Source organism: Chelonoidis abingdonii, chromosome 2 (genome assembly GCF_003597395.2).
Source record: "Chelonoidis abingdonii isolate Lonesome George chromosome 2, CheloAbing_2.0, whole genome shotgun sequence".
Lineage (NCBI taxonomy): Eukaryota > Metazoa > Chordata > Testudines > Testudinidae > Chelonoidis > Chelonoidis abingdonii.
Window position 1 is genome coordinate 193,422,419 of NC_133770.1, and position 26,358 is coordinate 193,448,776.

General features: G+C 41.7%; 1 protein-coding gene across 3 annotated transcripts in view; it reads right to left on the bottom strand.

Annotated features, from left to right (window-relative positions):
- Positions 1–26,358, bottom strand: part of NFATC1 (nuclear factor of activated T cells 1) — a 148,562-nt gene that overhangs the window by 117,010 nt on the left and 5,194 nt on the right. For 2 of the 3 annotated variants that reach the window (XM_032788377.2, XM_032788396.2), the window contains exons 2-3: positions 18,417–19,518; positions 4,825–4,984 (exon numbers count right to left, since the gene is read on the bottom strand). In XM_032788377.2, the coding sequence (XP_032644268.1) occupies positions 4,825–4,984; positions 18,417–19,518 (1,262 nt within the window). Of the gene's footprint in view, positions 1–4,824; positions 4,985–18,416; positions 19,519–25,148; positions 26,283–26,358 lie in introns of those variants that run through there. The other variant, XM_032788387.2, reaches the window with a different exon arrangement.

Below are 26,358 nucleotides of genomic sequence, written 5' to 3' on the forward strand. Positions count from 1 at the left end.
AGTATTAAGGTAATAAATAAGATTTTGAAAGCAGATCTTAAACTATTGCATATTGTTTGAATATTTTCTTTTACTGCTCAGTCCAGTACATTATGGGAGTAGCTAAATGTTTTAATTAAGCATTCTTGAGTATTTGGATTTTATCTCTCATAGATACACCGCACCCTGGTTATAAAAATGCCATCAGAAACAGCCAAAATACTTTTCTTTCACTAAAGAGGAGTTATTAATTAGAATAACTATATACCGGGTGCCTTGCAAATACCTTACATTTATAATCTAGGGCCTTTTCTCTCCATGACTATATACCTTACAAATAGCTTTCCTCCCCTCAAAGTGCTACACAAGCAGTACCTATTAGATTACTGACCTGCAGATGAAATGCAACCACCTCCAGGTAGAAGGCAGCAGCCATTTTATACAGCATTAGACAATCATGTTTAGAATGAAGAATGAGAAATATCTCTAACTGGGAAAAGTTTTTAGACTCTCCAAATGTGTCAGATTCATTGTTGGTATAACCCCAGCTAGAATTTGGCCAGAACTATCTGATGATTTTGTCTTAGGGTTTTCTATAATGCCTATCACAAATTACTTCTCAGGAAACTCCAGGGTTAATACCTTAATGTTGCACTTTCTGCAAAAGTTATCATTAAGAACCATGAGTGTTCAGGGCCTGGATTTTGCTTCTCAAGTGGTCAGGTTCTCAATTTTCAACCTCATCTGAAATATGGCACCTCCAGCAGCACCATATGCCCCCATCACTGGTTGAGGCATTGATTCAGTACTGATTCAGAGGGGAGAATACCACCTATTAAACGCTGAAGGCAGATATGACTAGTAGTATATTTTTATGAGCCGAAGTATAAAAACCCTTGCCAATTATTACCTCATTACCACTGACTAACCAGCACCTTTGATTTGCCAGTGTTCTGAAGCATTATTAGCTTGCTGGGTGTGTCAACTCATCCTGCTCTCCCAACATTTAGAAATCAAGACTGATGATAGCTCCGGGCTGCCGTGGTAGCTCCACACCCAAGCAGGTAGAGAGCAAATATGCAGGAGTGGATCACTGTATTTGGAACACTGGTAGGTGAGCATTGCTATATGTAATTTTAAATGCAAAAGAAAAAAATCATCATCTGTAAATGCATGGAGGAGGGTGCAGCCATCAGCGTGGGGGAAATCCATCCTACCTGCAGGAATCCCTATTACGCAGGCTTTATGTGGATGATGCAAGGGGGCTGGGAGGCGAACAATACCCTCCCGTCTGGGGATCAGAGCCCAGGACTGTAACCCTATGGCACAGAATAGCAGCTACAGCCCTTCTATACCACTTAACTGGGTGTAGGGAGATAGTGGACCAGTGTAAACATGGTTCTTGAAGCCCCTCCCCATACTGACCTATTGCTTGATAATAAAAATGGTGGTGATCATGTCCACGGCATGCAGTGGGAGGGGAGTAAGCACCTGTTGTGCAGCAGCATTGCCTGCATTCCCATCATGTTGTCCCAATGTAAGGCGTAAATGGTGCAGCCCTCTGTAGCATGGATGAATTTCACCTGTCTTGAGGAGCCAGAAAATTAGGCTTACACCCTGCAAAGCCTGTCATCTCTGTGAGGGGAGCTGCCCTCCTTCCACGGTCTCTCCTGACAGTGAGCATGTTTCCCTAAAGAGCCTTTGGCTCCCAGCTGCAGCTGAGCATTTTCCTCTTCTCCAGGAGGAGTGAATACTAGGAGGAGGGAGCTAATGCTGACTGAAAAAGAGTTTAAACACTGGCTAGCTAGAGAAGAGTAACCTCCATGGCAATTTGCCAGAGTTTAACCTCCTGTATTTGAGGACCATGCCACACACAGCGGTTGCTCCCTGGCTCTACTTCCCTTGTGGCCTAACACACCCTGCAAATGTCTCCAATATGTGGGCGAAGCATCTTTGGGTCTTTTCTGGTGCATTTTCTCCTCTGTGTTACTGAAGGAAAGGGAAGGAATTAAAAAAAAAAAGTTTAAAATGAACCCTCCAAAAGTAACAGCAACAGATAAATGCAGCTACCAGAGCAGGAAAATAGGAAGCAGAGTATACAGGAGAAAAAGCCTGAACCAAAACCCCAGATCAAAACACCCCTACACTTCGATAGAGCATGGATTCAGATCTGAACTTTGCAGCTCTGGTCTGTCCTCAGCTCATCAGACAGTCCCCTTCTGCAGAGGGCCTTACTGCAGAAATCAATGCTCTCACTTCTCATGCTTGGGCCGTTTATATAGTTTACTTTTAAAAAAATCCAAAGATACAAGTCTGGTCCAACCCAGATAAGCTAAGCTCACCATATTCCTGAGTGGATGACACTGCCAAAGTTTGGGTGGATGAAGAGAGGGTTAATCTAGGAAAACTCTTCTCTGTCCATGCAGCTGGGGCAGTCCACTCCTGTCTTCTAGTGCCTGTGTCTCCACTGTGCCAGTTATTTGAGTTTCCTCCCCCAATACCCTTGCAATCCTGTGTAACAGCCTATTTACAACATCCCCTATGCTTCCAGCCCTCACCTCAGGACCTGAGAGGAGCAGAGGTCTCCCATCCCCAAGGCTTCTGTGAGACTCTTTCTTTCTCTCCCCTGGCACTGCCTTCCTATGTCTCTCTATCATTTTTCAGCTGATGAGGTAATTGGCTTGTTAGCTCACCAGCCTGATTAGCTAATTACCTTTAATTACCCCAATCAGCTTTCCCTGGGGAAACTAATGGGTGTCAGAGTGATCAGAGTGCAGGCTCACCTGTTAACTCCCTGAACTCTGCCACCATTCCCTCTGGAAATGTGGGGGTTGGGGTGAGAGGGGCATAGCGCTTAATCTCTCTATTATAACAGAAGGATTGAAAAATAGACTCATCTTTATCAAACCAACAGATCAAGCTGGGTACTTACTCCTTGTTAAATTCTTTCCTCTTCCTTTCTTTGCCACTTGTCTGCCCACTTCGTTTTCCCCTTCCTTCCTTTCTGCCGTCCTCTCTATTCAGAGGCAGCATACTTCATTCTCTGCATACTGGAGCAGGAGATTATAGGGGAAGTGCCTGGACACATGTAGTCCAATTAAATGTTGGCAGTGTATTCAGTGTTTCCACTATGCCAGTTGGAAATTTTTTAAATGTCAAATTGGCCACCGTGAATTGATGCTTCCCATCTACATTTCTCTGCATCAAGCAGCTAATAGAGTAGGTATTCATTGTCATCAAGTGTGCTGCCACAAATTTCACTTTAAGACCATTCACAAATGTTCAGCTAAAATTCTTCGTCTTTCAGCAGGTCTCTCCCATAACCCCATGTCACCAATGACTTTTGGCAGAAACAAACAAACTATGACTTTGCAGCCTCTCACTCACTCTCTCCTTCGCTATCTCACTAAATATATACAGCGTTCCTCCACTGAGTATCATTTTGAGCTTGCATAATTCCTTCAAATAATGTGGTAGATAATAGATTTTAAAGCAGATAAACACATACTGATTTTGTGTGCACAGACTTTACATGATCTGAAGCCATCCAGCAATACAGCTGGTCTTTTGAAAGGATGTTACTCCCAGAACAAACTTTGTTGCTTCACGGCAATCATTTTCTGTATTGATCCAAACCCTGCCAACCTTACTAACATTAGCAGACTTCAGTGGGACACTATTATGGAATAAGGGGAATAAGGTGTGAGCCTTTATAAGCAGAATTCATTACAGGTAGAATCAAAACACAAACAGAACTTCCCTGATACAGTAGAACCTCAGAGTTAGGAACGCCAGAGTTATGAACTGACTGATCAACCACACACTGGAACTGGAAATATGCAAGCAGGCAGCAGCAGGCAGGGTAAAAAGGACTAATACAGTACAGTACTGTGTTAAACATAAACTACTAAAAAAAAAGGGGAGGGGGATTTAAAAAACTGATTTGACAAGGTAATAATGTTTCTGTGCTTGTTTCATTTAAATTAAGATAGTTAAAAGCACCATTTTTCTTCTGCATAGTAAACTTTCAAAGCTGTATTAAGTCAATGTTCAGTTGTAAACCTTTGAAAGAACAACCATAACATTTTGTTCATAGTTATGAACATTTCAGAGTTACAAACACCTCAGGAATAGAGATTGTTCGTAACTTTGAGAAGCTACTATACTTTAAAATATGTTTGGGGAAGGAGGGGGAGGGAGGGAAGGAAAGAGAGTCACTTATCTGATCCTTTAAACATTTCTTACTAGAAGAAACCCTGCTTGTTGTCATTCTGTGTAGCAAAATGCACCATAATTTAAAAAATGTCTAAGAAAGAGTTCTCATTGAATTAGTTTTCAGTGCAACTCAGCAAAATATTATCAGGGCTTAATCTTGCTTGTCTTGTTACTGAGAGAAGTCCCATTAAAATGAATGAGATTACTTACATGAGCAAAACAAAGAAGATTCAGTTTATGACACTATTTACTTAAATACTGAAGATATAGAAACTAAAAAGTTAAGTAGAGCCCAGGATACTAGATTCGGAGCTCAGATATATGCCACGGTGAATATTTAAGTTTTAACCAAATATTTGTTAAGCTGGGAATTAGTGCACAGACATAAGATACACATTTATTTGTGTCTTCTTATTCAATATGATGCAACAGTAAGAAGGAAAGGAAGAAAACAATCATATACAGAGGCCTTGTTTTTTTACAGATAGTCTATGGAGTTAAAGGTATATATATGATGCTGCTTGTGGTCATTAAAGATCTCCTCGCACTTTTTATTTTGGCAAAGGAAGGGGGTGCTAGCCCCAGGGTGCCAGGATAAACAAGCACCCTTGCCATTACAAATATCAATACCTGCACAACAGGATGTCCCCCAGCAGATGCCTTCACAGCCCCTCGACTCCCCTCCGTCTCATAATGAGCTCTGTGATGGGATTTGGGCTGTTCTTCAATCCGAAGTTCATAAGGTCCTGAGTGAGATGGCAACTGCCAATCAAGGGCAGGCAGGGATGGGCTATAATGGAAGAGAAAGTGTATTAAATATTAACATCAAGTAGACTATCACAGACCACAAGAATCTGGTTCTATCACTTTAGAGACCATGTTTAGCAGTTCATCCTTCACCATCTTACATTTAAAATTTCATCAATATGGATGTCATGACATAAGTAATTTAAAAGGCAATGGTTATTTTATGAAGATTTATGAGTAAAGCATAATTGATGGGCCAGATGCTATCAGATTTGTAAACAAAATGGAAAATTTTCTAAGCATGGTTTAAAAACACTTTAATGTATTGATCGTTGAATCAGAGGACAAAGGTGGATACAAAGGAATTTAAAGAGTGGTTCTAGTATGAAAATGACTATTAACTTGGCATTGTGGAAGTTCTACATTTAATGTATCTCACTGACTACATCAAATCTGCTTAGTTTACACAAAAAAAATATTCCCCACTGCAACTTCCAAGCCTGAAAACTCATGTTGGATTCTCGAAATTAAGCAGGGTTCTTTCTGGCTGATATTTCATCAACAATGTAGATCTTCAAACATAACTTAATTAAGAATTACATTGATGATGTATATACAAGCCAGAATAGAAATCCAACTCGGTCTCCCAGTTCTGTACTGACTCTGCAATTATAAACAGAAGTAAAAATAGTAAAGACGTATTATTGTCACTAAACAACCAGACACGACTGAATACAATAAGAAGCTGCAGGTTTTACAGAGCCACTTTCAGAGAACCACACTTTAAAATAATGTCAGGGGAGACCATTACTGAAAGAAATGTTCTGTTTATGTCACAAAATAAAACCATTGGTTATAACTGTCTTTGAAAGGCTCCTGCTTGCTGTAACTTTATTGGTCTTAAAATTAAAGCTAGCCACAGCCTTTTGATAGAAATAATAAGTTTTAGGTTTACTGCATAATCTTTCAAAACCCTGGAATTGGTAAAGTCTCTTAATAGAATGACCTTTGAACATACCTTCTATTCAAATAGTCCAACAAATTTGAAATAGACAGTTACATATTATACTTTGCATTTATATAGCACCTTACAATATCTGGGCTCGATCATGCACCACACAGGTCAGTGGAAGTTTTTCCATTAATTTGAACAGGAACAGGAGTGGGATCAAGCCCTAGATGAGAATCTCAATTTGATTTACAGAAGCACTTATTGTACAGATGGGAAGGCCAAGACAGAGAGAGGCTAACTTGCCCAAGTTCATATAAGAAGGAGTGACCTGAAGAAGGCCGTGTGTAAGCTCGAAAGCTTGTCTCTCTCACCAACAGAAATTGGTCCAGTAAAAGATATCACCTCCCTGGTCTCTGTATGAAGGAGTGTCATTTGGAATTAACCAGTCCCCTGCTCTGACCACTACTGTGCCATTGTCAGAAGACAGGTACTGGGCTAAATGGACCTTTGGTCTGACCAGTAAAGCCATTCTTACGCTACAGCCAGGATTTGAGGAGAGTGAACTAGTGCTGTGAATGGGACAGTTTGACGTTCTGACACTTGGATTAGATAATCCACCAGAGATACACTCTGTCTACGGTTGGCTTATTTTACAAAAGGACATGTTGAGATGGGCATACAGCAGAGACAAGCCAATGATGAATGATCAAATGTGTACCAGTAATTTAAAATGTTATAACACATAGACAGTGTTCCATACACTCCAGGATGAGATACACAGGAATGACATTACACCAGTTAACTATGAGCATCCCCTGTCAGGCTCTGCTGCATGCTTAGTCAGCTGGAGGCCTTTGACATGAACAGAGCTCCATGGCATCCAGCAAAGATGATTACCAAATATTTTTTAAAAAAAATCTTTCCAATACAATAACTTAAGGAATTAAAATCGTGAGGAGTTTATGCTGGGGGCATGCAATGCATTTTCCTTCTTTTCAAATCACCTTCTTTCATAGAAATTAGTTGTCTTAAAGGAGGCCACAGGCACAAGAGAGGTTCCCTATTAGATGCACGTAGTGTACAAGCAAGCATCTTTTCAGGCAGAAAATTACATCTCAGAGTTCTGCTGGCTCCACAAACCAGTCAAGACTCTTATCACTTGTGTCACCACTAAAACCTCTTGACAGACAGAAGGCCAATATCCTCCTCTCCTTGTCTGTTGTTTAGGCCCTGACACTTTACAGACATATACTTGCTTACTTTAGCCACTACAAATAGTCCCATTGACTCAACATGTAAAGTTAAGCCCAGTCACAAGTCTTTCCAGGATTGAGGCCTTAGTCTAGATATGCCACAAAAGCTAATTGTTTTTTAATTTTTATTCAGTACCCTTTTACCAGCACATTTAATTTGTAACTGGGAGCATATGTATGTAATTATAGGCAGGGCTGCTAGCACTGTATTGCTCAATACTTCCCACTATAAGACCTTATTTTCAGTTGGTTTTAACTTTGCCAAATGTTAACCATTTAGGCTGAAAATTTCCAGGCTGGGTGTCTCCTCAGACTGAGTTTTTTGGAAAATATCATCATGAAAATGATTCAGCCATTTCTGAGAATTAAGCTACGGGAAAAAATGTTGGTTTGCACATGTTACACATTTTTGGTGACCTTTACTTTGAACAGCTCTAACATCACCATGCTTTGGAGCAAGAACAGCCAAGTTATAAACTTTCAAAAAAATCACACTTCAGAAGAGACTTACTAGCTTAATAGCCAAAATCTCCAAAGAGCCCATTGTCACTGAGCATGCTCAACATAAGAATGGCCATACTGGGTCAGACCAAAGGTCCATCTAGCCCAGTATCCTGTCCTCAGACAGTGGCGAATGCCAGGTGCCCCAGAGGGAATGAACAGGACTGGTAATCATCAAGTGATGATCTCCTGTCACCCATTCCCAGCTTCTGACAAACAGAGGCTAGGGACACCATCCCTGCCCATCCTTGCTAAAAGCCATTGATGGACCTATCCTCCATGAACTTATCTAGTTCTTTTTTGAACTCTGTTATAGTCTTATAGACCTTCCCATCCGACAGCTTCCTAAAGCCCAGGCTCTGGCCCAATACCAGATGTCTACACAGCAATAAAACAGTCCCGCAGCCTAAGCCCCGCAAGCCCATGTCAGCTGGCATGGGCCAGCTTCAGGTTTTTCTTTGCTGTATAAACATACTCTCACACTCCCAGTGCTGACCAGAATGCATATGCCATCCCCATAGAGCAACTGAGCATACTCCATACCCTCATAGCTCCCACTAGCTTCTGGACTGTACATGCGCCATGGCTAAACATGCTCCAGCACTGGTCTACAGGGTCAAAGGTGGCTACAGACCCAAGAGGGGAGGGGTACAGGAACTGAGAACAGGGAGCCCGTCTCTTCTGTCCTCTCAATGACCCTCCACACTGCCTGGGTTCCAGCATGGTGAAGAGGAAGCTGCCTGAATCAAATGCAAAGCAAAGAACAGATAGAGTGGGGGAAGGGAAAGGAACAGATTGGGACAAGGAGTGGTGAGACTGGAACTGGCATGGGTGGGAGAGGACTGGGATAAAGAGCAGGGGAGGATACTGATGGGGTCAGACTGAGATCCCTGGAGGAGAGATTAGGACTGGCTGGGCAAGGAGACTGGGACTTAGAGGAGAAGCCTTAGGAATGGAAACTGGGATTAGGCAAAGAAAATGAGACTGGGATAAGGAGCTGGGGGAAGAGGGGAGAGAAGAGACAGGACTCAGACAGATCTAAGGCAGAAAGGGACAAGCTTGTGGGAAATGGGCAGAAGAGTCTGTGCTGATCCATTTACCTCCGTAATCCTATCTCCCAAGAAATGAGGTCTCACCCATGTCTAATTACTCAGGTCAAGCCACGCCTACACACACAAGGGCACACACCCCTGCAGCGCTGAAATGAAACCCAAAATTCTAGAGTCTCACCAGTCCCCTGCTGTCAGCAAATATCTGTGAAATTATCTGGCAAAGTGTGTCTCTCATCTCCGGCTAGTGCTGGTCCACAGAGGATGACAATCAACTACTATCAGTTATTCTATTAGCCCAAGTGGCAGAAATCAGTGTAGTGTATCTAAAGGTTCCAACCAGCCCAGGACCAGTGCAACCATTTAGGCGATCTAGGCGGTTGCCTAGGGCGCTGGCATTTGGGGGACGCCATTTTCTTTGGCAGTGACCGCGGCTGCCGGATCTTCGGCCACTCTGGTCACCACCAGCACTTAGGCAGAGGGAGCTGGGCAGGGGAGCGTGGGGAGGGCTGCCTGCAGCAAGTGGGGGGGGCAGCACGCAGGGGAACTCCCCACCTCAACTCACCCCTGCCCCACCTCCTCCCCGAGCACGCCATGGTCACTTCACTTCTCCTGCCTTCCAGACTTGCGGCGCCAATCAGCTTAGGCGCCGTAAGCCTGGGAGGCAGGAGAAGTGAAGCAGCGACAGCTTGCTCGGGGTGCTCGTGCGCAAAGCAGGGGTGAGCTGGGGCGGGAGGGGTGCCTCAGGGCGGAGAGCTGCTGCAAGTGGGGTGCCTTAGGGCATGGGAGGAGCCTCAGGGCGGAGGGGGGAGCTGCCCGCGCGGGGGGGGGGGAGGGGACCTCAGGGCGCAAGGTGGAAGTTTCACCTAGGGGGCGAAACATCCCTGCACCAGCCTTGAACCCGCCTGTTGATGCCAATATGATGTAGACGCCAATATGATGATGTGGGCATTTCTGTTTTTTCAATATTTGCACAGGAAACCTTAAGTCTGGCATATCCTAACTTGCATGCTTGACTTTGCAACCTTAATAATGCTCTTTAAACATCTTTTTTGTGTGTGTGTAATTTATATTATATATACATACACGTACTACATACCTACAGTATTATAGTTGCCCTTAGTTTTCCAGTTTTCCTTAAGATAATTCAGCGAGAAATGTATTTGAATTGCAGTAGCACCTAGAAGCCCCAGTCATGGGCCAGGGCTCCACGGTGTTAGATGCTGCACAAACATGATTATCTAGGTATCTAAGATTTTTATACTTACTTTAGGACATATCTTGAAAACTGTAGGTACTGAAGTTATTTCTCTGCTAATACTTATGGTTGGATCCTGCATCACCAAAGCCAATAGGAGGTTTGCCATTGAATACAACGAGGGCTCTATAGTACCTTCAGGCAGAGCCCACAGTAAGGGTTGGGTTGGAGCTACCCTGCCCTGGCAGAGCTCTGGGTGGTAGAGTTGCAGAATGCCTACTGGAACTCCTCAGTGTGGAAGGAGAACATGCTGCTACTACACCTCTTTATGGGATGCTGGCTTACTGCTCCCAACATGGCCAGCCAGCACCTCAAATGACGCAATAGAGCAGCAGGACCATGGCCTGCCTACCACACTTTGGTGTGCTGTGTACCCCTGAAGCACTAAAGGCAAAGCACAGGGACTGCAATTCTGTCTGGTTCTTATGCAGGCAACAAAAAGGGGGAAGGAGATGAAGGATGATAGAGCCTATTATGCCCTCCCCCAGCCCTGTGCATTCACACAAACAGAACCTGGCCCGTAGTTCTTGAAAGGCAGCTGGCAAGTGTGTAAGACCACCATTGTGTACATATTGCATTCTGGATATACTTCTGCCTGAAAGATTCCTGGAAAACTTTCTGGAGAAACTCTATTTGACTGCAACAATAAATAACAAAGACCAGAGCAAAACACCTGCATATCTCCTGCTGATGATCAGCACACACATACTTAAACAGATGTTTCAGGGTTTAGGTATGTTCATATTTGACGGATCTTCTCTCTCTTTTTCTGAGGACAGGCCCTCTCTTGGATTAAGCCATTTTACTACTGAATTAAAAAAAGCACTAATCCAGCTACCAGCACAAACCTTAGAGTCCTCAAGTGCAAAAGGAATAATAATAATTAATAATAAAAATAATAATAAAAGACATGAAACTGACTGGAAAATAACCTGATCTCCTCTGATTTTTTTTTCTTTGTTTAAAATCTTTAAATTAGCACTTAAAATTGTAAAATACAAAGGAAAGTTACTGATTCTAATGTAACCCTGGTCATAAAAATCTGGTTTGCTGTTGGCTTCCTATTAATCATCAAAATTCCACTATGAATCCTGACTGATAATAAATTGACAATTAATGATAGTTTTCCTGATAAAGGATGCAGAGCAATGAATTTAACAGTTTCATGGGCTGTGGCTGTCAGAGCTATTTCCTATTTTAGGTTATCTTCATCATGCACTTAATTTCCTGCAGCATAATATGGTTAAAGGAAAAAAATCATAGAGCAAATATTTTAGTGTTAAAAAATTAATCTGAGTGTGGAAAAGATCCCTATCAATTTGGGAGAGCTCAACTATACAAGCTGGTGAAGCTCCCACTGTAGTGGAGAAAAGAACACCAGACAGATTCTCAACTGGTGTAAATTGGTGTAGCTCCACGGACTTGTTCACACCAGATTCTCATTCTCAAGAATGAAAGTTTTCTCCTGTGACATGATAAAATCCAGCTGTGCTCCTTCTAAAAGCCATAAGCAGGCCTGTTTGTTTTAAGTCAGTTAAATTTAAAAAAATTGGATCACCGTAACTCAGCAGGACATAAGTCAGGCTACTAGACTGATGAATAGTGACTTTTTTTCACCTACCCAGATAAAGCATGTGATTAAATCAATCATAGATTAGCCAGTCTGACTGACCTCTGTCTTTAATAGAAAAAAATTTAGATTAGGGGACAAAGAATATATTAAGTAGTATGTTATCATGTCAGTTGAAATAATAAAGCTCTTGGGTAAAATTTTCACAGGTTCCTAAGAGATTTCTGGGCCTAAGCTGCATTTTCAAAAGTGGCAGGCATTTAGAAGCCTAAGTCTTACTGAAAGTAATGGGATGCAGGTTTCTAAATGCCTACATCACTTTTCAAAAGGCAGCTTATGCTCATAAGCTTTTGCAGATTTTACCCTTTAACTGACCCTGTCATATTTAAGGGTCTCAGCACTGTAAATGATCTTACATGAGGCCTGGATCTGATCTCACTTCCTGGAGATCATTGTAAATCAAGAGTAATCCATTGAAGTCAATGGTGTTACAACAGTGTAAAAATGGTGTATTGAAGAATCAAGCCTTATGTGTGTTCTAATGCCTAAGTACAAAGACAGAGTGACTGAGAATCAGATCCTCTTAAGCCCTTCTTTATCACTCTGGTAGTGTAATGAGGCCCTAAAGTGGGTGGAAACAACCCCTGAGAATATTCCCAGTGCAAAATGTCTTCCTAACCACCGAAAAACTGGTGTGAAGACTCTGCATTGGCCATGCTCTCAGCCCCTGGCCTAGGGGACATGGCTGGAATGTATTTCACCATGACTGTCCCCTGCTAGGAGACCATGGGATGCAAAGCCTAAGTTTATATCAGGCACCAGTTTTGCCCCTGGACAGCCCAGAATGTGGGAATGCTAAGGTGCCTTTTATTCATTTTTATAAGCCACCTTCCCTTCCCTTCCCCACTCTCACATCCATGCTTGCCCTAAACATCAGAAAAGTGCAACTGAGAAGTAGGCCAGCTGCACAGATTTAGGGCCTGAGCTTTCAAACACTTATGCATTTGAATATATCTACTCATGCAATTCATCCTACTGTGTTCAATAAGCCTACTCCTATGAATACGGGGCCTCTTCCTATGAATACACTTTCTCAAATGCAGAAGCTTCTGAAGTATTGGGTCACTAAGTTGGAATGTACTGGTCTATCTTAAACCTTTGTGCTGCCCTTCTAAAAGTATTGTATTTATTTATTTAGTCTTGATATTTTTATATGTGAGCAGTTAATAATGTTTAGGAAAGATCTCTGATATCATGCCAAGAGAAAGTTGTTTCTTTCTTAATGCCAATTTCTATGGTAAGCGTTAGTTTCATGACAACTCATTTTTTTAACTAACCAATTTACATCTCATCTTTCCCCTAAGAACAACAACATATAGTTTAAAACAGCAGTTCAGCCTTACCTATAGTTTAAATGGAAGATCAAGCCTGCTGGTGATTATTAAAGGTCTCATGACACTATTTTGCAAGAATAGGTAGTTAGTACCAATGTCCTAGCTAGATTCCAGTGTGGTAGCTAGTTATACTTGGCCTACCTATTACAATTGTTATTAGTAATATTTATATTAGAATAGAGCTCAGAGATAATCATGAAGACAGAAGTTCATAGGATAAGTCTCTGTAAAAGCACATGTGAAGACACAGTCCCAGTCCTGAAGCGCTTGCAATAAAAGAAATATAATGACTGTATATTCCCCCTGCAGGTTTATTTGCATAGATTTTTCTCACTTCCTGTCCTACACAGCAGAGAAATGCAGCCATGGGCTGTTAAAACAGATGCTATGTTCTACTACAGGGATGGCTGCGTTTCCTAGGTATGTGAAGCAAGTGACTCCTGTTTCTAGTTAATAAAGTACTTTGGGATTCTTCATGATGAAAGGTGGTATATAAATATAAATTATTATATAAGCTCAGGGGCAATCCTTATGCATATGAGCATCCTATAGCCTATACTTCAAAAGGTATTGGCAAAGACAAAAATTTATTCTTATTGATTTTTCAGACAAGAGCATGGAAACAGCGAAGAAATATTTCATAAAAAGAGCACAGTTAAAAATTGGACGCCTCCCTCACTGCTCTGAATTTAGTATTATACTATGCTAAAACTAGCCATAAAAAAAAACCAAAACAAAGGTCACTAATAAAGATCTCACAAGGGAGCTTGGCCACATTCCAAAACAATGGGAGAGAAAAGTTCTGTTTAACTAAGCCACTGCCCCAGGGTAGCCCTCAGCACCATACTACAACAATCTAACAAGCTCAGGACCTCACTCCCACAGCATAGGATAGCAATCAGCTTTACTTAACAACAAATATAACATGTGAGTATATGAGACTGATACCAGTCCTGAAGATGCTTTGTTATAGGGAGTAGGATGGATAGCTGGAGATACTGTGTGATACCAGAGACTGTGTGCCCACTGCTATACCTCATTGTTGGGTGTTACTTACTAACCCTCAAGGGACAGCTCTGCTGGCTCATCTTTATGGGATAGAGCCATGGCCTCCCCAACTCTGTGACCCCTTGAGGTGCAATACTTTCCGATGGAGCAGCCCATGCCCTCCCCTAAGCACAGCAGCTTCAATTCTGCCTGACTCCAAGAAGGAGAAAGGGGGAATGTAAAGAAAAAGAATCCTAAATATATTATTTTAAAAATATATTGGGGGGGGGCGCTGATTTGTGATTTTTGAATACTTGGAGTTTGCAAAACTGGAGGTTTAAGAATCTAACACCAATTCCATGAAAAAAAATGTACAAATGCACAAAGACCAAATGTGTGTTTGCCACTCGGGTAGCTGGGTATCCAGCCATGCAATATGTGTTTGTAAATTACAGTTGCCGTGTGTAAAAATATATGAATGTGCATTTCTGTGGGCACAAGTACTTGTATGTATATTTTTAAGGCTGAAAAACTGAGACTGCAGCTCAAAAGTTAACTTTCAACTTTTAGAAAAAATAAGCCATTTAAGAAAACATAGTAGGGAGCTTTTATAAGCCCACCTGAAACTGACATTCAATTCCTGGAAGCTCCTTTTCATGTGGTACACCTCATACATACCATGCATGACCAGTGAACCTAGCAATACTATACTGCCCTATAATTAATGCAAACACAAATGTTACAGGCCATCAGGCCATCACACTTTTTGGATTCATATGATAAAATAAGTATGATATATAAAAGGAAGCTGTTGCTTTTCAATGGACAAGTAAAGTCTCTAGGAAATTCCAAGTGTTATATAGTCCAGACATTCAGATCTATCAGCTCAACAGACAGAAATAACACCCTACATGAGGTTTTCAGACATCTGGAATTTTTGTGAAGTGAGATGCCAGTTGTTTTTGATACTAGAAAGAAATTTTTTGGACATGCAAATAATTATTTTGAAGCCTATTTTCTAAACCTTTATTAAAAAAATCCTAAACACTGTTTGGTCACAATATTGTCTTTACCTATGCCCAACGTTAAAAGTGAAATAAAATTTAGCATTTCTAGTTTGATTTTGAACTTATCATCCTTAGCCCAAAAACATTTTGAGAACGTATGTTTGGTACATATAGAGAGATGAAACTTATATAGAGATTACTTGATAAATACAGAAAAATATCTGTTTCCAAAATAAATGACTGATAAGGTATTTCCTTTTAATTATATACTGCATTTACTCTAGAAGAGGAATTACAAACAGAAGATGATCCGTTTTACAGATTATTGAGACAGGTACAATTCCAGAGGATGCCTGAGTCACATTTTTACACTTGCTTTGTTTTATAGAGTCTACAGATAAATCACAAATGTAATAAAAGTGAGATAAGCACTAGACAGCCTAATAACAAAGATCTTGGAATAAAAACTAGGAAATGATCTTCATAATATTCTATCTTCCCTCCTTTCTTCTCTACTCTCCATATAATAATTTAACTTTAGAGTAGAGTATTTTCCTACATAGATAGAGAATTTTAGATAGCAAATATTCCATTTTGCTGCAAGCAGAATGGTTCACATTGCTATCACTCATCTTATATCGCTGAACATGTATCTTGTAAATATCTGTTTCCCTTATAAACATGTTCTGCACCCTAAAGCTCAGCATACAAGATTAAAGGCTAAGGTCCTGATCCTGCAGAGAGAGCCATGTGGGCAGACTCAACTCATTGACATCTTCTAATGCCACGTGCCTTGAATGGGACTGTATGTAGATACATACAATTCTGTATTGGAATCCACAACACCCATGCAGAGTTCCAGGGACTTCAATGAGTCTCTGTGTGAGCATAAAGGTTCATGCTAGCAGACCCAATGTAGGATTGGGATCTAAGCATTCAACCAATCCTGCTCCCATTGATTTCAATGGGAGTTTTGCTGTTAAACTCAGAATCAGGATTAGAGTCTAAATTGGCCCAATCCTGCAATCCTTACGCATGCTCTGAACCCATACTGAAATTAATGTGCACAAGGACTACAGCATCAGACAAGCCTCAGTTGAGGTAGGAATTATTCTGCTCGTTTATCTATTCCTTCTTTCTCTCTCTCCTCCTTTCCTTCTACTCCTTCCCCAGTAAGCCCTAAAATTATTGGACTAGTTTTAAATACAGTAAGGGCAAAAATGTCACCAATTTTAGAAACAATTCAAAAAAAGTTTCCTTTATTGTCTAAGGACCTCTGTAAATAAATCTAAAGGGATGTGGGCCTTAGCACTGGCAGATGGTCTGATAGAAGAAAACTAATAAATTAGAGGTTAAGAAAAGTAAAGAAAGAAATCCAGTGATTTTCCAAATCACCCTTTCTTTTTATTAAAATTATAATATATATTCAGGAAGAGATACAGGAGGTAATTAAATATGGTTATCTAAAAATCCTTATGACAGAGTAGATTTTGGAATGTGTGTTGTTTGTTGGAACCTAACCCTACAATCCCAGCATTTGAAATAGAACAGATGTGTAAAATAACAGGAAAAAAATCCAGAACTGTTGTTACAAATTCTTATCCAGTCTTTTTGGAAAGATTTAAAATAACAATTTCTATTGCGTAGTCTGTGATCCTATTGACGTCTGTGTTCAATTGCCCAGCACTCTTTCATATACATAAAACGAGAGGTATTTTTTGTGGAAGGAAGCTCGGTCAGTCTATTTGATTGGTGAAATAACCTAAAATCTCATTTCTACGGTAGCTTCCAGCTGCCCTGGAGCACAAGTTAATGAGATCACATGGAAACATATTGCAAACCAGGAAACATATTTTACACAAGACCAAAACAGTGGAAAAAATGTTAAATACACAGCATAGGGGCGCTCAGTTTTGTACATTTCACCTTTCTTGTTTGTATTAGCACATAGGAATGTGGTGTGCATTCTGAGTGTACATAATAAAAACAAGACGAGAGGCTCTGAAAGATATTTTTTGTCAAATTGTCATATTATTTCCCTGGAAATTTTAAACAAAAAGAAGCCTGCCTCTTTCAATGAATTTATACTAGTTTATACCTTTGGAGGGAGAATACAAAAGCCTTTTTAAATATGTAAGATGGCCCTAAGGGATTTGTCTGGTGCTATACAAACCAAGAGTCCAATCCTGGAAGGCACTGAGCATTCACTACCCAGCAACTTCATTGGAACAGAGAGTGCTTAGCCTCTCCCAGCAATTGATCAGCACTGTACAGGATCAGGCTGCTAAAGAGAACTCAAACAGATGCTTGAGATCATTCTACCTACAAAGGAGGAGGACAACGACTGGGTTTGAGGCTGAAGAGGCACAGTACTGTTTGTTGTGATACAAGGTGCCACCATTTGTTTAGTTGGCTTCTGAAGATAGGAAGATGCCACTGATAGGAAGATGTTGCATTGATTAAACTGTGAAGTGGGGAGAGATAGGTGGTTGGGATAGGTGTTTTCCCTACATATCCACCTTTTCTCTTCACTTTTAAAAACACAGTTTAAGTCCTCTAATTCTTCTCATAAAAGTCAGTGAATCTGCAGGCACGACAAGCTGCCTGCAAATTCACTGACTTTTATGAGAAGAATTAGAGGACTTAGACTAGCATTTGAACTATTTGAAAACCAAACTTATCTTCTACAGCATTATCCCAAGGAGCATCACCCTCTGTGTTCATTCTTTTTCTAGGAAGACTTAAGAACGAAACCCTTTACATGAGGACAGGACATGGTAATTACTCTTTAAAATTCAGAATATTATTTGTCTTTTTCTTTGCTGACAATACAGTGTTACTGTGTGATAAATAAATTTGTGTTACTAGTTCCAGTGAGGTTTTTTTTAATAATTGAAAGAACAATGTCAGAAAAAACCTTTGTCCTTCCACGCGAAGGAAGGCAGATGTAGCTTTCAGATGAAGGGAGCATAGTGTATAAGTGTATTGTACTGCATAAAATAATCAAGTCATGTTGTGTTTTTATGCCCTGTATAAAAAGCCAATATGGCAAGAGCCCCATTAGCAGGCACACCTGTGGGGCATGCCATTATTTTATGAGGGGAAAAAATGAAATGTTGAACTAATTAAGTAAATCCAATGGCGTAGCAGCACCATGTTGTCCTACTGACTGACAGAGCCATGGTTCTGAATGTACCTGTATTCCTCGTCTCTAAACTGCCAGGAATGGGGTTCTAGTCTCCTGGGAAAAGCATATTGTCTTGCCAGTTTAACTCTCAGATGAGTGACTCTTAGAACTGCATTTTTTACCACTCAGTGTTTTCATGAGGGTCACTCCACACACCAGAGATGCAATATTATGAAATGGCAAAATAGAGCAGTTAAATATTTGCAGGTGGAGAAGTGGGAGGAACTGTGTTTGGAAAGGATAGTTGAACAGGAAAAGGAGAAAAAGTACATAAAAAAAATTTGTTAGAATTTCTTCGTAGATTCAGGAAACCTTACCTCATGTATGACGTAGGACACAGAGACTTTGGTTTGGCCCATTGGTATGGATGCTGTGGCACAGAAAGGTACTGATCACAGAAGTTTCCTTTCCGGATGTGCTGAAACCCGGAAAACTCTTCTGGTGATAAATCAGCAGTTGGTGATATGGTCCCATGATCCTCACCACTTGGTTCAGTCTTGAGAGTCATGGATGGGGTATGATCTATTGCAGTCTTCCTAGATTTAATAGGAATTCCATCATTCATGTCTATTGTGCTGTCAGTGGTAAGGGCATTGATAGCTGCAACTATAGCAGAACTGGTATACTGGTTAGTGTTTCCCAGCCATGTATCATCAGTTACACTAACCCGAGGAGAACTCTGAGGAGAAGGTGTCGGAGAGTGGTGTGGTGAGTATGAGGTCTGCCTACCATTTAGGCTGTATTTTCTTTTGTTACAGGGAGAAGATGGTCTTGAGTTGCAAGCACTTAGCCAGTTTTCCTCTGTAATGCTTGTTCTGGGAGACGTAGATGGAGACTGTCTTGGTGAATTAAGTAAAGTACAGGCCACCATACTGCGCTGATATCCTTCCTCAGTGTCAGTGGTCTTAGGAGACACACATGGGGACTGCCATGGAGATGTTTGGGGTGAAGTATAAGGATAAGAATAATTGGATTCATAGGAAGAAGCTTCAGAATTGCAACTTCTGGAAGACAAGCTACTTGCTGGACTCAGGCAAGATGGGTCTCTGTAAGCCTCAATATTTGGTAAATTCAAAGTGGCAGTAGAAGGTGATCGCTTAGCATTTGGGATAGCTTCCTCAACCTCGGCATCATGGAAAAACTGGTTGTTATTATGATGCAGTCCCGGATAAGAAGTTATCTCAATTCTGGGGCTTTCTAAGGCTGCGGCTCCATTAGGTCTGACATTTGGAGACAGATAATATCCAGAGGCCCCACCATCAACGTGTCCTCCATATCCAGAAGGATGATTTGTTGATGGGACAATTGAAATGACAGGATTGGATGTCTGAAGGCCATGACATGGAGTTGACAATGAGGAATGTACCACATTTAGAGGCAAACCGGCATTTATATTTGAAGATGCATAATTATAGTGTTCTGAAAAAAATAAAATAAAATAAAAATGAATGACATGAGGTATGTTGCACATATACATCAACCTACTAGCCTACTGAGTCTTCGTTGAGCATGATGCTATAATCACATGAAAACAATGGCATTCCTGAGCAATCTATAACACAGACATGCAAAGTAGTTCAAATACTGAAGGGTGGTACTTTTGAAAATGTTGGTATTTTGGTGGCACAACAAGGCAAATCATCTCTGGGGAAATTGAGTTTCTGTATCTCCAAGGCACTCTTCTGAACAGTCTTAGATACAAACCTTAAAAGCAGAATTCTGCCTTCAAACCACAGAGCTGAAAGACTGCAGTGATACTGCACACAGAAACTTGCACTTGGTGTAAGTGAGCCAGGGTCCCCAAAGAGAAAATAAATAATAGTTTAAAAAAAACAATGTGGAGAGAATATAATATGAACAACATGATCAAATCCATTGCACTGAAATCACATACAACTGGAAGTTCCACTATGGCACATTTCCAACTGGTTCCAGTTAACAACTCGATTTGGGAATAGAACAAGTCTATTGGCCTACTCTCGTTTCTGAGACAAGCCAGCAGAAACCAGGTAAAGGATTCACACGGTGATGAAATACACTGGAATTCCATTAATAAATAATATCCAATAATCTTCTTATTGTTTAAGCACTGACTGTGTTCTCTCTCTTCACCTGTATTTTATGAATTTCATAACATTAATTACAACACACATTTTGAAGTGCTGGCACAGTTACACAGTTGGTGTGGAAATCTAGGAGAGTCAGAGATCACCAAACAATTCCATTTGAATCAATACCATTTGGCTTACTAAATGACCACTAGTGAGCCACATGAATATCATGTGCCTTAGGCCCCAATTTTTAAAGGCACTGTGGCACTAAACATTACCACACTGAACTGATTTAGGAGCTAAATGTAATTTACAACAGGAATTTGGGGATTTACCAGCCAAGACCCCATTGACTAGGCTATCTCAAATGCTTAAATCCCTTTTGCAAATTACATTTAGACTCCTAAAATGTTTAGGTGTTGAAATGCTGAGCAACATAATGCCTATCAGGGGCCTCTGTCTATTGGACTATAAAGGGCTACATTGTACTTGCTCTCACGTGGTGCACTTTGGATTGGGACTTGGAGGAAGGAAATGAGGTAAGGTTGCACACAGCCTCTCTCTCACCCACAATCTCTCTGTGCAGGACCCAGGGATACCTGCCATACTGCTCTGTGCTAGTGCCCTTGTGGGGCTGCAGCTATAGCCTTCCCCTTCACACAAGACAGCAAAGCTAGCCAGCCACCAAAGGCAATGCATTCTCCACCCTATTAAGAGGCGACGCTGTAGACACAACTCGCCGGTGTCTTTCTGAGCTCCTTTTGGAGTTGAGACAGCTCTGGATCACACCCCCAGGCCAGTACCCTTACACTCTATCTGGCTCCATATTGGGAAAAGAAAACAAAGCCTTCCTAAAATAGCCCCTGCATTTTGAGTTCAGAGGATCCTTTGCTTTCAGTTTAATTCCGTGAATTAAGACTATAACGAGCTCTAACATTCACCAGCCTTCTAAGGATTTTGTTATGGAAGAGGTACCTTCTCCATTCCTGAATGATAGCAATGAAGAAGTAAGAGTTCCCTACAATAGGAGCCCTTCCACGTAGTGTTTGTTTCCTTTCCCCTCCAGAGACAAACACCCCAGGCAGTGATCATGCCTTACCTTGCATGCTGAGATCCAGAAAAGCTTTGTTAATTTCCACAGTTGTTATTCCCAACATGACCCAATCCTCAGTAGCATGGAATATGCAAATGAGCTTCTGAGCTTGTTGCACCAATGCAGGAGCTTATTCAGTTCCTTTTGTTTATCAACCCTACTCAATTTGATGCCATTATCCAGCTACACAGTGTGCAGATTTCTTCATGTCAGTGAATCAAAGACTATATTTTCATAAAATTAATATATTTTAGCTATTTGATAGTAACTCTGAGATATTTATACTGATTTATATCATGTGAGGCACCATTAATGTATTCAGCATCTATTTGAATCACTTTCTACTTAGCCTTAGGAAACTGGCTATTTACCAAGAAAGGTTCATTACATTACACTAGAACATATTACAGATGAAACAAGAATATTCATAATATGTTCTAGTTTGACACTTTAACCAAACACCATGAAGGGAGGAGATATCTTAAGAAAAATGCTATTAAAAATAATAAAAAAAAAACCTGGCCAGTGACACCGTTCACAAAGGTATGTAGTTTTGTCATCCTCTTCTTTCTTCCTAACAGTATGCAATTGATAAGGCTCTAATCTTTCCTCGGTATTATTAATAAATCTTATTAACCTGCATTATTTAAAATAATCCTTATTTCATGCCTAAGAATAGGTTATTCGTCCTACACTAACCCATAATCTGAATGACAGGGAGTGATTTGTAAAAAGACTTGGATCTAATGAAAGGCAGCAGGGTCCAGTGATGGCAGGCAACAGACTGAGACTCAGGACACCTATGTTATAGTTCCAGCTCTGCCACTGACCTGCTGTGCAACCTTGGGCAAATCACTTTGCCACTCTGTGCCTGTTTTCCATCCCATCTTTATCTGTCTTATCTGCTGAGAGTGTAAGTTATTTGGGAAGGGACCATCTCTTACTCTGCATTTGTATAGCACCTAGCAAAATGAGGCCTTGATCTCAGTTGTGTCCCCTAGGCCGTAATGTATTATTAATAAATAATTATTAATACATAAATTATACCCATGGAATCATTTCCTTTTGTGGTCAGAAAATAATCAATTAGTTAAAAGACTCCTCCCATAATGCAACAAAAAGGGCATATAGAATAATAATACCACCTACCTAGTAAGCCTTGGTGAAATGCATCTACAAGGAGACTTTTGAGAAACATACCTTTTAAGCACCACAAGTTAATTGTCACATGCCCATCATGTAGAACCCAAGCAGATTTTTTTTAAGGATTTAATTGTCACCATTTTGTTAAGGTAAAGTAGCAAAATGGTGGCATCTTAATAGGACATATTAATTATTATGATCACCATAGGTGACATTCATGCCAAATAATTAAGGACTTGTCTTGGATTCCATAATAAATCTGATTTATTTTGCAATCTGGCTGTCAGAATTCCCTGGGAGGTGAAGCTTGATGCACAAAGTTCTAATAGTCACAAACAACTTAAGTGTTTGAAAAGAAAAATTTGAAACAACAAAGAAAATCAAGGCATTACGTTTCTGAGTGACTACCAAGCATGGGTTGTACACGTCTAACAAAAAATTCATCTGGATTTTGACATGTGGAATGAATTCACATGATGGATAGCGACAGCTTTGATGGTGCCATTTTGGAAATTAGCTCAACAGTCTGAACCCAATGCGATGACATGCAGAGAACCCTCAACTCCCACTGACTTACATGGAAACTATGGCACTGCACAATATTGTGCCTTGTATTATGTGTTAGCACATGGCACTATAACAAATACTGGAACTGAACCCCTTATTTTGTGACAATTCCTAAGCATACTACTTTTCCTTTTATGGTGACAGAGAACTAGCCCTCTCTCTTCCCCCCAATTAAATTATAACATAGAAGTTTCAATCCTTCTACAGCCTTAGGGGCCTAATCTTGCAAAGTGCTGTTTGCCTCTGGAAAAGTGTTGAGCACACACAGGTTTTTTTTGTTTTGGTTTGGTTTTAAGGGTGACAAACACTGGCACCTCACATGGACTTCAAGGGGCGCTAAGGTTGTTCAACACCTTTTCACAGACTTGACAGAGTTTAAGGCCAGAAAGGACCATTCATTTTGCATATCACAGGCAATCAAATTTCACTCAAGCACTCCTATATTAAGCCCAGTGACTTTAGTTAGACTAAAGCATTTTCGTCCTCACGAGTCCACGGCACAAATCAGAAGAGACTGAGGGGCCACCAATGCCTGAGTCTCCTGTGATGGCAAGGAATTGATTAGGTTGGATATGCCCTGACAAGACCTAGGAAATGATCCATTCCCTCTCTCATTTTGATGGTAAGCACCTACAGACGGCAGCCTTCTATATTTGTAAGTCTCTAGCACACTATCTGAATTCAATCCCCCTCTCCCCGCCCTCAGGTCCCTGCCATTCTGATCTGGGAGAAAATTCCTTCCTGACTGCAAATTAGGTGATCAGTTAGACCCTGAGCATGAAAGGAAGAGACACTGGCCAGGCATCTAAGAAAGAGGATTTTTGAAGATTGGACTATTTCTATTTAATTGCTTACGTCCATATTTTCAAGATGCCCAAGGGAATTCAATGGGATTTGGGCATCTGACTCCCTTGGGTCCCTTTGCAAATGTCAGCCCTAGGTGCCTAACTTGTGGAATCCAGATTTGCAAAGTATTTTGACGTTATTAATTAATGCATTTGGACATCATGTATGTCCCAGAAGAGAGGGCAATAGATGGTCACTGTGTAAGTAATACAAACGCAGCACATTAAACCTGCTCACTGAAGAGCTGTAATACTATACTTGGAGTGTTATTTTGACTGAAAGTCAAAACTTTGGAATGTAGCTCTAGTGATGCTCAGGGAGGTGGAGGATGAAGTGTCTCCAAGATTCCATTACAGGGTCCAGTTGTTTGTGACTGGGAGCAACTCCAGCACTGAAAAAGTGGCAAGTGACATCTCCTCGGGATGCAGTGACAACACTCTTCTCTCCACATGCCAATTTCAGTGCCAAACAGTAGGTTTCACCCCAAGGATGAAAAAAAATGCCATTAGACTCTCACACTGTGTCTCATGGTGTCTGAACTGTACCGTCTAACTCAACACCAATTAGAGACAACCCTGAAGCAAAATTCTAGATCAAAACCACCTGGCCCCTGAAGGGGGTGGCAAGGGGAAGGTTTGAAATCCAAACTCAGCTCCAGAATTCACCACTGGCTCTGCTTTTTGGCAGGTTGGAACCAAAACCCCAGATGCAAACATCCCCAACTCTACAATATTTAAAATTCAGACGTGGATCCTAACATCTCAGGCTTCTGTCTCATTTGGATGGTAAACTCCTATAGACAGCCATCCTGTGTTTGTACAGAGGATTGTTCAATAGATTGCACACTCAGTAAATAACATTTTTCTTTCTGGACTGAGTACACCCCAAAAGTAGAATGTTTTCCCCATCCCCACCTCAGCTCCCAAACCAAGAAATGCAAAAGGGCTCCCTTTCCTGCAAACATTATAGCCTTTATCTGCCCCCCCCACACACACACACACCTCCACCTCCTCCTCCTCCCAACACCACTGAGGCTCCAGGGGGCAGCAGGATCTGGCAAAAGCAGCACTGGGGTGCCTCCACCTCCTGTTGTTAAGAGCAGTACTGTTCTTAGGACAACGAGAGAGAACCATACAAACTCCTTCCGCCTCCGCCTGGCTCCCCAAGCCCGCCACTAATTTTCCTATTCAGTCCCGGGGGGAGCCCCGCGTTGGGATCACTCCTACGTGCCCCATATAGCATCTCAGCACCACGCTACCTGCAGCATGGAGCACGTCGTCAGAGCCCTGCAACCAGAGAAGCCCTGAGCCCCGGCAAAGGCGGGCTGCTGCTGCCTAGTCTGTACCAACCTTTGCCAGCGGTGCAATCATCGCCCTGGTTAAACTCGAAAAGGAAATCAAAGTCAAACTCTTGTTCTTCCTCCAGGCCAGTCATGTCTCAGGAGACGGCCGCGGCGCCCCTGCCACCAACCCCACCAGCTGGGCTACAAGGAGCAACCTTTCTCAGGCTCTGCCTGTTGTGTCTCGGGCTGGGACACCAGGGGGTGGGCTAAAGCCGATGGGCTGCTGCTCCCTCTCCCTCTGGGCTGTGGGTTAGCTGCCGCCGGGGCTGTGAGCAGTGGGAGAAGTAGGATCTGGTCTCCTCTGTAATTTCTGTGTAATTCAATCAGCCGGAGCTGCGTGCTGCAGGTACAGTCACCCAGCTGCTGCAGGCGGCTTCTGGGCTGTAATGTGACCCTCCCCACTGTGTCTCTGATCCTCCCTCTCTCGTTGTTGATGTTTCCGGGTTGATATAAACAATCGAGTTGCTCTGCCTGCCTCTCTCTAGTTCCTTGTTTTAAAATAACCCCTCGGCGCGAGTTAAAGAGAGCCCCGCTCCCCACCCAGAGAGGCGGCTTAGACAGGTGGGCGGATTAGTCAGAGCAGCTCAAGCTGACTGATGGTCCTTGCTACACTCCCGATTTCCGCGGGCGGGTTTGCTGCCCTTGTTGATGTCTCTTTTCTGTCTCCCCCCTCTCTTTTTTTTTTTTTTTGCTAACGTGAACCGTAAAACCGAAACCCAAGCTCCCTTTCCTCCCCCTCCTACGGACACGTGTCTGCGAGCTTCTGACAGAGCTTTGCTCTGCTGCTTTCTGTGGTTACTAATAGCGCCAGGATGAACTCTCTCTCTAGCCCTCTCCTCCTTCCTCCATTTTTGCAATGTTCCTGAACTGCCTTTTAAAAAAAAAATCAGTGTCTCAATAAAGCAGGAACAAAGCGAAAAGGCTGCAAAGGCTCACAAGCCAGCCACAGCTGCAAGCTAGAGGGTAGCTGTACTGCGGGGTGGGGGAACCGCCATGGCGTAGGAACCTGGGAAATGAAGGGGTTTCTGTTCCACTCCACCACATTGGCAGACACATTTCAATTGCCACCAGTTTCAAGTTTCCCGGACCGCACTGATTACAAAACTGGGAGAAGGGGGGAGTTCTCTCTTCTTGGCTAACTGACAAACCTTAGTAATGGGCCTTGGTGATGAGGAGGAGTTCAGCTTGCCAGTCTGTGTGGGCTGGGGACTTCAGGT